Source organism: Canis lupus, chromosome 9 (assembly GCF_003254725.2).
Source record: "Canis lupus dingo isolate Sandy chromosome 9, ASM325472v2, whole genome shotgun sequence".
In the NCBI taxonomy this organism is placed as follows: Eukaryota; Metazoa; Chordata; class Mammalia; order Carnivora; family Canidae; genus Canis; species Canis lupus.
In genome coordinates this window covers 24004916-24018125 of record NC_064251.1, presented here as the reverse complement: position 1 = coordinate 24018125, position 13210 = coordinate 24004916, and the positions used below count along the sequence as shown (strand labels likewise).

General features: G+C 58.3%; 1 protein-coding gene across 1 annotated transcript; it reads left to right on the top strand.

The window, feature by feature from the left end:
- Window positions 1-4088: 4088 nt before the first annotated feature.
- Window positions 4089-13001, top strand: PPP1R1B (protein phosphatase 1 regulatory inhibitor subunit 1B). The gene is made up of 7 exons (XM_025440152.3): window positions 4089-4262; window positions 5998-6058; window positions 6375-6397; window positions 6811-6886; window positions 10427-10633; window positions 11975-12094; window positions 12181-13001. Exons 1-7 carry the CDS (start codon window positions 4182-4184, stop codon window positions 12228-12230), a joined length of 618 nt encoding a protein of 205 aa, XP_025295937.1. The 5' UTR covers window positions 4089-4181; the 3' UTR covers window positions 12231-13001.
- The last annotated feature ends 209 nt before the right edge of the window (window positions 13002-13210 follow it).

Sequence of the window (13210 nt, the reverse complement as noted above, 5' to 3'; positions counted from 1 at the left end):
CTAGGGCTCCCCGGCTGCTCGAAGGTTGGTTCCCAGGGCTTCCGGGACCTCCCTTCCAGCTGCCACATGCCAACCCGGCCAGCTCTGCTCAGCTCCGTGGTGCCAAGGTCACGGGTGTGATGCCCAGCTACAGACCCACAGTGCCAGCCGCTCAGCTGCCCAAACCCTGGCCGACTCCGCCACCTGCTGGCCCTTTATGGAACCGCACCCCTGAACTTCAGGGAAGCTGGAACGGCCTGCAGACCTACCAGGAGTACAGCGCCGGACTGGGGGCTTTACTCGGTTTATCTTATCCAATCGTCACAGCTACCACGTGAGGTGGGCTTTGAAACACGAGGAAGCTAAGGCACAGAGAGGGTAAGAATTTTATCTAAGGTCACACAGCAAATTATAGATGCAAGTTTCCTACCCAGGTCTGTCCAACTCCCAGTGTATGTTTTGTCCACCTGACAGTGTCTTGCTTGGGGGAAGGGAGGGAATATTCTTGATCATCCGCTCTCCCCAACTCCCAGAAGGGAGGCAAAGGCCTCACACTTCCCTTCCAGATTCACCTTCCAGAAAAGGGGAATGTAGTGCCTCTTGTATCCCTTGTATGCGGGGCACCGTGGCAGCAACCAGGCAATGATGTGAAGAGACTCCATGAGAAGGACATGTCTCAAAATAGTGTGTTTAGACCTATGACACATTAATAGACACACTACAATTTTTTCTTAAAGATTTATTTATCTCTTTATTCAGAGAGAGCGAAAGAGAGGCAGAGACACAGGCAGAGAGAGAAGCAGGCTCCATGCAGGGAGCCCGACTTGGGACTCGATCCCCGGTCTCCAGGATCACACCCCGGGCTGCAGGCAGCACTAAACCGCTGCACCACCGGGGCTGCCCTACACTACAATTTTTATTTCTGTCTGTCCAAGCAGAAAGACCCGTAGTTCAATCAGAGTTAAGTCAAACAAGGTCTTGATTTTGTTTCTTGGACCCAACTGCCTGTGCTTCTAACTCAAGAATAATAACCGAGGAGTGGCACATTATTTTTACATCTCATTTGCATATGATTAATTCTAAGTCAAAGAGAATGGAGGTCACCCTGGCCCCTTGCTTCTCAGCGCCCCCTCCACCATGCGCCAGACCCTGGCCACAGCTTCCAGATCCCACGGGGCTCCCCCACTCTCACTAGTCCTACCCCCCTCCCCTTGCCCCTGACCACATCCCCCCAGCTCCCAGAAGTCCCATTCCCTTCCTCCTCTGTCACCCACGCAGCCCCCGCCACCTGGCCGCCCACCTGAAAAACTTTTCCCCAAGTTCTTGAGAAGTCGCGTAGGATCCAGGAGAGAAAAATCAAAGTAATAAAACCTCATTTAATTCCTCACGGAGGGCAGAGCTGTGAGCTGCAATTATCTTAATGCTGAGCTATTTTTACTCTCTTTCCATCTCTGTCTCCTGCCTCTCTCCATGGTGAGGCTTTCTTTCTCCCTTTGTCTCTCCATCTCTCTCCCATGTGTTTTCTCTGTCTCTTTTCACTTTTTCCTGCCTCCCCACCTTCTCTCTCTCACCTCTCTTCTCTGCCATCCTTCTTCCCTTCCTCCTCCTTCCTGTCTGTCCCCTATGCTTGTTCCTCTGTCAGCCAGGCTTCCCCACCCCTCCTGGCCCAGGTTTTGCAGCCAGAGCTGTGCAGACCTGGACAAAGGCTGGGGAAAGAGGGTACAGACCCTCCCCTTCACTCCAAGATCATCCCCATCGTCCAGGCCTACTCTGAGGGAGAGCCTGGATCAGGGGAACTTTTCCCTCATGGCCTCCCAGAGTGAGTGCCAATCCTTTTGGCAGCATAGAGGAGTCCTCCCTGGTCACATGAGCCTAGTCGAGGGCCTTTTCACCCTGAGGGGCTCGGAGTTGTGGCTGGTGGTGATGCCTCTCTGTCCCTGGCCTCTTGTCACCCACTCAGCTGTCCTCTGTCCCCTTCACCCCGCTCCAGGACTTTCCTGCTTCCCCGGGCACTGGAAACCACAGGCCATTCCCCCTCACCTTGGCTGAGCAGCTTGGCTCGGGGCTGTACCTTTCCGGTGCCACTTCTGACTTCCAGGACCTCCTTATTTACCCCCTCAAGGCACTATCAAAGTTGCTCTTTGCCACTCCCCAGCACGCTCCACCTGGAAAAGGGGTCTAGGCCACGCCAGGGGCTGCCACAGATGCCCACACCCTGGGGTCACAACCTGGCATCTGGCTGTTTGCCTGACAAGCATCTAAGTCAACAAACACGGTGGGTTTTGAACCAGGCCTGGGATCGGGGGAATGGATCTGAGTGGCCAGGACTCCCAGCTGCTAGAAGCAAAGCTTGGTTCTCCTGCCCCCCTCTGGGTGACACATCACGCCCTTGACCCCATTTTCACAAGACTCCTCTGGTCTCTTGCTCCCTTCTGCCAAGGACCCAGCATGCCAGGGCTAGAAGTGGAAAAGTTGCTGGAGGGGGCGGGGCGGGGGAGTGGTCCTGCCTGTTCCAGGTCTGAGTGTGACCAGGAGAAAAGGCAGCCAACACAAACAGAGCCCCAGGAAGACACACGCTTATGTACACGTCTACTACACATGCACCCTCTCGGCGCTACAGAGAAGTATTCAGATGCTCACCCAGAGGCCTGCAACGACGATACTCAGGGCCTGGACAGATAAACAGGGACACTCTAACCCATAGGGCCAGCTCCTCCCTTTTCCCTTCCAGAGACACACAAACGCCTCTGCAGAAAGAGAGGCTCACACCTCAGAAATGAGCACACACACCTCTCCCCCTAGCTCTGCTCCTGAATGCACCAAACTCACACACACGTGATGGCACGTGTACTGGTACAGGCAGCCCCCCAACTCTGTCCCCCCGGGCTGGCTCTGTCTCCCCCGCTTTAGATCCTGGGAGAAAAGACAGGAGACACGTGAGCCCAGGGTACATCAGGGCAGGGACACATCACCCCCCCCCCTGCCCCCCAGGATCACAACCTCATCCTCCTCTTCTGCACAGGCTAGAGCTGTGGATACAGCCCCTCCACCCCCTGCAAGCTGCCACACACCAGCCCATCACCTTGACAGCCTCTGACATCCTCCCCCACACCCACACCCTCCCCCAGCACACAGTCTTCCCACACCCTGCCACTCACACCCGCATCTTTGACACTCTGACACACTTACTCACATAGACTCACACACACTCATGCCACACGGAACCCCCCCACACACACACACTCCCTAGCTACAGGCACCACAGGACCCTGGCACTCACACACACTCCCTGCCATGATGACTGACACGTGTCCTCCCACACACACCCGCTCTTTCACACTCGCTGACTCTCCAGGACACCCCCATTCACAGCGTGACATGCTGGTGGTAGTTTCTCTCGAGGACCTTCCAGGCCTCCTCGTGAAACTCCAAGGACCCAGGCCACGAAGGGTTAAAGCCAGAGTCCCGTCTCGCCGCGGCCCCTCTCCCCCCCACCCCCTCGGCCTCCCCCCATTATCCTCCCTGCTGGACTCCATCAATAATGCAGCTTCAAGTTCTCGGGAGACGGCAGGGGGCCCCCAGCCGGCTCCCCGGGTCCTGGCTCACACTCCGCACCCTCCTCCCGGCCCCGGGAGAACACGGTTCTCGGTGCTCATTGGCCACTTCCCTCTGGGCCCTCCCACCGAGCCCCCGGGCGCCAGTCCCAGGCGGAGGGGACGGGCCGGGGGACCCCGAGGCTGGGGCCAGAGGGTGAGACCTGGGGGCACGGCGAGCGGCTGACACAGACCGAATCGCGGCGAGAGGGAGGGAGGGGCAGGGAGGCGGAGACACCCCAGAGACCCTCCGGGAGAGCGAGCGAGGGAAGGAGCGAGAGGCGAGACTCCGGGCGAGGGAGCGAGCCCGCGAGCGGGAGCCCAGGCTGCAGGCGCCCGGGGACCCGCGCAGGGGGCGCGGCGGGAGCCCGAGGGCCGGGAGCCGGGAGCCGCGAGCCGGGGGCGCTGCGAGCCGGCGCGACCCCCTCCCGCTCGCCGCCCTCCCCTCGCAGCGCGCGGTATTTTTATCTGAGCGTGAGCCGCTCGCCTCCCCCTCGCCGCGCACAGCCCGCGCTCGCCGCCGCGCCCGAGCAGCGCCGGGGAGCCGAGCCGCGACCGCCGCCCGGGACCCCTGCGCGCGCCCCAGCCCCGCCGGCCACCCCGCCCGCCATGGACCCTAAGGACCGCAAGAAGATCCAGTTCTCGGTGCCCGCGCCCCCCAGCCAGCTCGACCCCCGCCAGGTGGAGATGGTAAGGGGCCGCGCCTCCCCCCGCGCCCCCCGCAGCGCCCCTCCCAACACCGGCCCCCCGGGCTCCTCCCGCGGCGGGGCGCTGCCGGGGCCGGCCCGGCCCGGGGGTGGGGGGAGACGCGGCGTCTCGGGCCACCTCGGACACGCGGGGGCGCGGGGCCGCGCGTGAAGTTAGCTGCGCGCTCGGGCAACTTTTTCCCGGGGCCGCAGGAAGCCGGGCGGAGAGCGTCGCGGCAGGGCAGGGCCGTCCCGGGCCAACCCCAGGGCGGGGGGACGGTGCCCCGGCCCCTGCACGGCGGCTGGCCTCCTGCCCCGGGCGCCCACCGCGACCGCGGCGCCCCGGCCCGGCCGGAGCCGGAGGAGGTGAGACCCGGTGCACTGACCCGCTGCACGGAACCGACCCCCGCCCCGCCGCCCCGCGCTCTGCCCCCCTCGGGTCCCGCGTGTGCGCCGGGACCGGGCCGCCAGGGGCTCGTTCCCACCTCCTCCTGCTGCCAGGCCCTCCGTGGAGCCGCAACATCGGGGTGGGGGCGACCGGTCCTCGCCGAAGCCAGACCTCTTCACAGAGTCCCGAGTTCTCTGCAGAGCCTTCCTGGGGGTCGAGAGGCCTCCAAAGGTGGTGGGACTGGACGGAGGGAAAGAAGAGGGCCCGCCCCCCCACCCCCCCAAGTAGCACGTTCACTTGTTGCTGGGCTGCAGCTGACACCCAGCAGAGCAGTGAGAGTGGGGCCAAGTCACCTGGGGGAGAGATGGGGGGGTTATGGGGAGGGGGAGGTTGGGTCCTGGGCCTAAGCAGCTTTGGGTCTGGAGGGCAGTTTGGAGAGCTTGGCGGGGGGGGGGGGGGGGGGGGGGGGGGGCGGGTGGCAGTTTCAGCTTCATTCACCTGATTCTCTTTGTGCATTTCCCTGGAGCTCAGAGGGGACCTAATTAACTGACAGTTGGTCTGATTGCCAAGCCCCAAGCGGGGGTGGGTTGGGGGGGGTGGGGGGGCAGCTACTGGGAGTGCTCAGTGCCTCCCCTGCCCCACCCTCTCACTATTCAGTTTGGCTCATGGACCAAGGAGGGCAACTTTTTTGTTTTTTTTTTATGAGCACTGGGCCAAGAGTTTTACAGCCTGAGAGAAACTGCTAGTGAAACATAGCCTTCCAGGGACACCTCCAGGACCTGGTGGGTCTGGGGCTCGGGCGCACACCTGAGCCTCCATGTGAGGTTGCAGGTGTCTGCAGAGCCCTGGCTCAGCCTCCCTCTGCAGTGGGATCCAGTTTCTTTGGAGCCCTTGAGCTGACCTTAGGTGGGCAGGGCCACGTGGGTCCCATGGCCTGTGGGGCATCTTCCACAGCCAGCTTCTGCTCCTGAGGTCTGATATCTACAAAAGCAGGAGAGGATGGGCCTCCTTGATAGGGAAAGATAGAAATGGAGATGCCCATTCTGGAGGAGCCATGGAATGGGATAGGCATGGGCTAGAAGTCAGTGATGGGCTTTTCTCCTCCTTTCTCTGCTGTGATGAGCTGTGTGGCATTGAGCTCTTGGCTGAACCTCTTTGAACCCTGGGTTTTCACCTCTGTAAAATGAGGGGGTTGGGTGATCTATGGAGTTCCTTTCAGCTCTGACAGTCTTTGATTTAAAGGTTCCCTGAGGATTTCAAAGCACTGTTTGTTCCCTGCTGCCTGGGGGATGGGGGTGCAGGTGTCTCTCCTGCTCTCCCCCTCCCTCCACTTCTTTCTCCATCTCCTTAGATCCGTCGCAGGAGACCAACCCCTGCCATGCTCTTCCGGCTTTCAGAGCACTCCTCTCCAGGTGGGCCCTTCCCTGCCATCCCAGCCCTGGCCCCACCCTAACTCCCATGTCTTCTTGGGGCCCTTGCCAAAGTCCCATGAGTAGGAGACTGAGTGGAAGATGAGGAGGGTGGGTAAGGTCTGGGAGGCCAACTCTGCTGGGTTCATGTATTAACCAGGCACCTTCCAACACCCAGAAGGAAAGGGCACACTTTCCCTTTCCCCAGAGCTTGAGCCTTTGGGGAAAGTAATTCAGATTCTCTTTCTCTCTTCCCTCTCCTCCCCGTCCTCTCTCTTCTTCTCTCGGTTTCCCTTGGTTCATTGGTGGCCTCTCTCAGAGGAGGAGGCCTCCCCTCACCAGGTGAGTTTCCAGGGGCAGCTAGCTGGAAGGAGGGATGCTGAGGGCCCTTTGTGGTAGGCTGGACAGGATTATTCCCCACTGGCACAGGGGGCCACCCCTGAGGACACATTAGCATATCAACTGGCACCTTGGTAAGAGTGTCTGGTGCCAGGGTTCCACCAATACCTACGCCTCTGCCCTTGTCTTTCCTCCGCTTGGACTCTGGCTGGGCCTCTGGATTCTGGCCTGAGCCAGGCCACAGCTTCTGGGGGACCCTCCTAGAGCAGGACCTGAGGGGTGGCAGTGCCTGGACCCATCAGTGTCAGCGGAGGCTAGAGTGGTTGGCTTGGGTTGCCAGGGCTGGGGTGGAATGAAGGAAGGGTGAAGGGAGGGGCCTCTGGTGAGCCTATTTAACCTAGCACTTACCCTGGCAGAGAGCTTCAGGAGAGGGGCACCACCTCAAGTCGAAGAGACCCAACCCATGTGCCTACACACCCCCCTCGCTGAAAGGTACTATTCCCCCTACCCCTACCCCGCCATTAGTCTGGCTGGCCCCTTGACCCCTGGAACTGGGCTGACAGTGGGGGAGGGAGGTGAAGTGTGGAGCATTTGTCAGTGGGGAAAGATTGGCTTCTGTACTCCAACCACTAGTTAGGGACCAGCTCTTTTTAAATTCATCCTTGTAGAGAAGGGGCCTAGAGGCTGAAAGGGGTGGCCCTGGGCCTTATAATCAGGTTGCAGGGTTGAAAGAAAAGAAATGGCTGCCCTAAGTGGCAAGTATCATCAATGCAAAGACATTCAGCTCTGTTCCTCCTCTTTGTAAGTGTGTGCCAGACCACTTTCCCCACCCACCGTCCCTCCCCAGCGGGAGCACTTTCCCCAGGTGCAGCACTGGCTCCCCTCTCCCACTGGCATATATTTGCACAGGTCAGCAAACTGGACACTTCTCGAGTCCTGCTTCTTTCTACATTAAAATACAAGTCTTTCCTATAGTACTCATTTGCTTTGTGTGCCAGGCCTCACTGGTGGCATTGGGCAAAATCGGAGGAGTGAGTTTATGTGCTGCCAAGGTGAGCACAAATTGGAGTAAGATTTAGCCCAGACCCTCTTGGGGCCTTTTGCTTCAGAGGGTCCTCGGTGAGTTACAGAGGAGAGGCTGGTTAAGCCTGGATTTGAAGGATGAGGAGGGATTCAACAGGCAGGCAAGGCATGGAAGGACATTCCAGGAAGAGGAAAGGCCCTGGGCACAGGGAGAGGAGGTATGAAATCACAGAGTCTCTTGAGTCAGCCCGGAGACTTGGCTTCCGGCGGGGAGGCAGGCAGTGGAGATGGGGTATGGGAAGGATCTCTAACTAACTAAGCCAAAGGAAGCCTTCCACACACACCCCCAACCTCAGCTCTGGCCTGAGGCTCTTCCTGCCCAGGGTGGGAGGAGATGGGAAGGGCTGCTGTGAGCTCCCAATGGGCTGGGTTTAATGAGTTCTCGGCATGAGCCAAGGTCAACAGGCACACCTGTCAGCCTACCTGTCAGCCTGCCTGCCAGGGTTAGGAGCAGAGAGGAGAGGCTGGGAGGAGAAGAGAGAAGGCCAAGGGCATCCTGTCTCGCCCCAGGAGAGAAAGAGGAAGGGACAGTCTGTGGGCAGCGGGTATGGCATGTAGAAGGACTCCCCACCTGTGGGGATGTGGGGTAAGGCCAGCCCCCAAAGGAGGCACAGGGGGGTGGTGGCATCTTCTCTGAGAGAACAGAAGATCTCCCTCCCCCCTACTCTGGTCTGGGGAGGGCAGGAGTGGTGGTGAGGAGCGAGAACAGTCCCTCGAACTCTTGGTCACGAGCCTGGGGCCGAAGGCTGGGGTGAAGAGGTTAGGGCCAAGGTGCTTCCTGGGCATCCTGCAAGGGCTAGAAGTTTGCTCCCACTGCCATTGCCCCTTTGGGCCGCACCGTAGCCCAGTCTATGTTGGGAGAGGTGGGGCAGTCTGGGCCTTCTGGCTTCAAAAGAGAGACTTGTACTGGGGAAGTCCAGGGCCCCAGAAATGGGGACAGATAGAGAAGAAGACAGCTGGGAGGGCCAGGGAGAGACCCCAGAGAGCCCAGAGAGGCATGAGGGGAGGCGCCGGGCACAGGCACTCAAGGGCACCAGCATATCTATTGTCATAATCCTCAGAAATTAAACTCTCCTCCCCCAACCAGGGGGAGGGCGGGTGCTCTAGCTGCCACCTCCTCTCTTCCCTTCCCCCCAACCCTCAGAGGACCCTTCTGTCCCTGGAGGGCACTGTTTTGCAGGCTTCGGCCCCTTTCTGGGCAAGGGACAGCTCCTGTTAGGGTTGGGGCTTTGTAAGGGGAACAGCTAATGGCCTCCAGGGGAAAGGTGGACAACACTGAGCTTGAGCTGGGGGGACTCTCTGAGGCCGAGCTCTCTCACACTTGGCTCAAGGTGAAGCTCTGCCGCGTCCCCAAGGCCAGGGCAGGGCGGTTTATTGCATTTTTATTGCCTGGCTAGCTTACCCAAAGCCAGCGGGAGGCACTGGGCTGGGAGCCTGGGGCAGGGCGGGGCGGTGGGCACACACAATGCACCCTCTGTCCCTGTCCCAAGTTGGCAGGAGCGTGGTGCCCTGTTCATTGCACCAGAGGTTTCCAGCCTGGATCTACCCCTCTGGGCTTTCTGAGGCGGGGGTGGGGGGGGAGTGGGGGTGCCTGCCTACTGAGAAGGAGCAGGAGCAGAAGTAGGAGCAGGAGCAGGAGCAGGAGCAGGAGCAACCCCAGCCCCTTGCTTGTCAGCTTCCTATCTGTGAGCTGTGAGTTCTGCTGCCCAAATGCTCTTAAATCCCACCAGCTCCTGGTGCCCCTGCTGCCTCTGCCCCAGCCACTCCTCAGAGCATCCCCTCTACCCCTGCCATTCCCCCAGAATCCCCCAGCCCTGGCCCCTTTCTCCTAACTCCCTGGGCCTTTCCATCTCTTGGAGACTTCTCCCCAGCTGCCCACACTGTTCCTTTCCTGGGCCCTATCCCAGCAGGCCTTGGTGGTGTTGGGGGGGTGGGTGGTGTTTGCTGCTTTCTAGGTCACCACAGAGGGAGCTGGAAGCTTGGGGATGTGGGTCAAGATTGTGGGGGCTGCGTCTGAGCACGGCACATCCTCAGGCACAACTTCACTGGCTGGAGACCGTTATATTCTCTGTCTCTGAATTGTTCCTGCCTCAGAACCTGGGGCAAAAATGTGTGGAGTGGCATCTCTGACAGGGGCAGAGCCAGGGAGTGGGTACCGAGCCCGGCACAGAGAGGGGGACAGGATCAGGGTAAGCAATGAGCCCTGGGCGGTCTGAGCACCCTGCTAGAAACTAAACCCATAGGCCCTGGCCCCATGGGTACTGTGCCTTCTACTGGGGCTGTAGCTGGTGGACACTGTCTCCAGTGCCGGGTCCTTGGCGAAGCAAGCTCCCCAGTCATGGAATGTTAAGCTGCTGCTGCTGTACCTGCCTGGTCTTGTCTTGTTTGGCACCCTATGGTTCGAGGGAGCTGCCTGGTGCCAGCCTCTGAGGAGGTCTGCATCACCGGACAACCTAGGAGCCAAACGTGATTAAGGATCTAACCCCTGCTGCTTCTGCCCTGGTATGGCCCCCAGCAGACTGGCCTGTGACATTTTATTTTATTTTATTTTATTTTATTTTATTTATTTTATTTTATTTTATTTTATTTTATTTATTTTATTTTATTTTAGATTTTATTTATTTACTAGAGAGCAAGCACAAGCAGAGGGGCGGCAGAGGGAGAGGGAGAAAGAGAGGGGGAAGCAGACTCTCTGCTGAGCAGGGAGCCAGATGTGGGGCTCTGTCCCAGGACCCTGGGACCATGACCTGAGCCGAAGGCAGATGGTTAGCCAACTGAGCCACCCAGGTGCCCCTGTTCTGTGACCTTTAGCTTTTGAATTAGACCTCTGAGGGGGTGAGCCATGGCCCAGGCTACAAGGAGGTTGGGGCTGGGCCACATGCCTCTCCAACTCCATGGGCTGCTTCTTGGCCTTGCTCACCCTTGCCTTCCGGGGTCCCCCTGTGCCAGCCGTGCAGCGTATTGCTGAGTCTCATCTGCAGTCCATCAGCAACCTGAGTGAGAACCAGGCCTCAGAGGAGGAGGATGAGCTGGGGGAGCTGCGGGAACTGGGCTACCCAAGAGAGGAAGATGAAGAGGAGGAGGAGGAGGATGACGACGATGAAGAGGAGGAGGAGGACAGCCAGGCTGAGGTCCTGAAGGGCAGCAGGGGGTCTGGTAAGCTGAAGGGGCGGAGGAGCCTGGGTGATACCAGCATGGGCTTGGCGGGGTCCTCCTTGAGAGTCCTGGGGCACCCCTCCCAGGTCGTTCTTCACACATGTAAACTACCATCACACGGTAAGGGCCTCCCCATCCTCCCACCCACAGGTGCCTTACCTGATGATACCAGGGCTGCCCCTATCCCAGTCAGGGTGTCCCTAGTAATTCCTCTCCTCCCTAAGAATTCTGGCAAGGCCACATGAGGTTTGAGGCTAGACCGAAGAGAAGACTTCCCATCTATGGCTGTGAAGGGGGTATGAGGAGGTGCAGAGATAGAGAACTAAGAGGCCCCAATGCCCTGTTACCTGTGTTTTTAAACGTAGGATGTGGATACTGCTGGGAGGCAAAGAGCTGGTTGCTAAGTCCTCCCCAGGACCCTGTGGCTGGTTCTCCCCAGTTTATTTCCTTGGCTGGAGGTGAGAGGGTGCCCTCTAGTGTCTAGATGGAGAATCCAGGATTCAAGAACCAACCTGGTCCTCTGCACTTCCAACCCCAACTGCCTGGGAAGAGAGGGGCCAAAGAGAGGGCCTAAGACCGCTACAGAAGACCCCAGATCCAGAAATCTCCACACAGGGTCCCAAGGCCCAGAGAATTCCTAGGCAAAAGATCTCTGCTCTTCCCACGGCTATTTTTTAGCTATGGAAGGCTGTCACCATATCTATCCCTTCTGATGCACATAAAACTTTTTGGTCTCACTATTTATGGGGACGAAAAACAGTCGACCACCCCTGCCTGTAGACTTCAGCCCCTGCATCCAAACAAAATGCCTTGGACCTCCTCTCTGCATCTCTGGCAGTAGAGTGTCAACCCTGGAGCAAAAGCTCCTGTTGGAAGTTGAGTCAGCTCCCACTGAGACTCTTAAGACAGGTAAAGAGGAAGCAAGAGGAGACTCTTCCCTCTGAAAAAGCATCAGGGCAGAGAATCAAATGACAAGACTACCAAGGAGCAATGACGGTTGCCACCACTCCTGGAGTGCCGCCTCTGGGCTGGTCAGCATATTAACTATTACCTTATTTAAGGCAATCTACAAAAAAAAAAAAAAAAAGGCAATCTACACGTTTCCTCCTTACCGTCCCCTTCAGAGAGGCAATAACTTATAATAATCTAATAATAATCTATAATAATCTAACTCATATAGCTAGTCACTGGGAGCGCTATCTTGGTCCAGTGTTCTCTCCATTATACCATGATGCCCTCAGAAAACTTAGCCTCGGCCAGCAGGGAGCCTCAGCTCTTACTCCAGGACGCCTGAATGGTTACTCAGAGGCTATGTTTTAATCCCTTCATCCCCATCCCCAGCTGGGCAGAAGACAACTTGTGGCCAGGGTTTGGAAAGCCCCTGGGAGCGCCCACCCCCTCTGGATGAGCCCCAGAGAGATGGAAGTTCCAAAGAACAAGTGGAAGACCTGGCACTAAATGGTGAGGCTAGGTAGCGAAGGATGGGGAGGCGGGGCTGGGATTCTGTGGGCGTGGCCAAGCCCTGAGTCCCTCTCCTTGCCTTGCAGAGCCTGGGGAGGGGCCACAGCGCCCCACCCACCCCGAGCCTGGCACATAGGCACCCGGCCTTGCATCTCAGAAGGAAGTGGAGGGGGCATTGCTGTTCCCCAGAAACCCACTCTGCCCCCACCCTCTTTTGTACCCTTCCCCCTCATTCGCTAGGGCTGTGGCTTCTGACTTCTAGAAGACTTAAGGCTGGTCTGTGTTCGCTTGTTGCCCACCTTTGGCTGATGCCCAGACTCCCTGGGCACTTGCTGCCTGATGCCTACCCCTGCCAGTCATTCCCCCATTTACCCAGAGGGAGGAGAGATGTGAGAGAGTTTGCATTGGATAATCCAATAAGGGGGAGGGGCAAAGGTTTATCCGTCACAATTCTACTCCCCAGCCCCTTCTCCTGGGCACAAGAAACCCACAGGGCAGGACCCTAAGATCTGGGGAAGGAGGGTACTGAGAACCTGTATGTGCCCTTAGATCCTTCTCCATCCCCTCTCCAACGGGGGATTCCAAGTTACCACCCCTCTCTCTGGCTTCTACCAGGGCCCAGGATTCAGGCATCCTTCTCCTCAACCTCAACATTTTGGAAATCTTCCCCTTATCGCCCCTATGCCCCAGCCTGGGTGCCTGGAAGAGGGGACTAGCAGAGGCTGCTTTGTTGCGTTTTGTTTGTGCTTTGATGCCAGGAATGCTGCCTAGTATACGTCCTTAGGGGGGCACACGGTGGGGAAGCCAGGTTCTCCCTGTCCTCCAGCTGCTCTGCCCCCTTCCTCTCTTCCCTGATTCCAGGCCTTGAACCACTCCTGTGCCGTAATAAATAAATCTTTGTAAATAACTGTGCTGACACTTCTCTTTCAGGGGGGAGGAGAGGAAAGGGAAAATGGGTCCCCCTGTGTGGAAGACCTGGTTGGTGGCTACCTCAACCCTAGTGTCTGGTCCTCTAGCCTGGGTCTTTCCTGCAGACGAGTTCAGAGCACAACTTGGAAAGACCACAGGAGTAGTAGATCCTGCTAGGGATGGCTGAAAGAGGCAGGGAAGGAAAAG

Bases quoted from the DNA above. Each gene is read 5' to 3' on its own strand.
- PPP1R1B (XM_025440152.3), top strand. From the start codon at position 4,182: ATGGACCCTAAGGACCGCAAGAAGATCCAGTTCTCGGTGCCCGCGCCC. The intron at 6,059-6,374 runs GTGGGCCCTTCC...GGCCTCTCTCAG, and splicing joins TTCAGAGCACTCCTCTCCAG to AGGAGGAGGCCTCCCCTCAC. The intron at 6,398-6,810 runs GTGAGTTTCCAG...TTACCCTGGCAG, and splicing joins AGGAGGCCTCCCCTCACCAG to AGAGCTTCAGGAGAGGGGCA.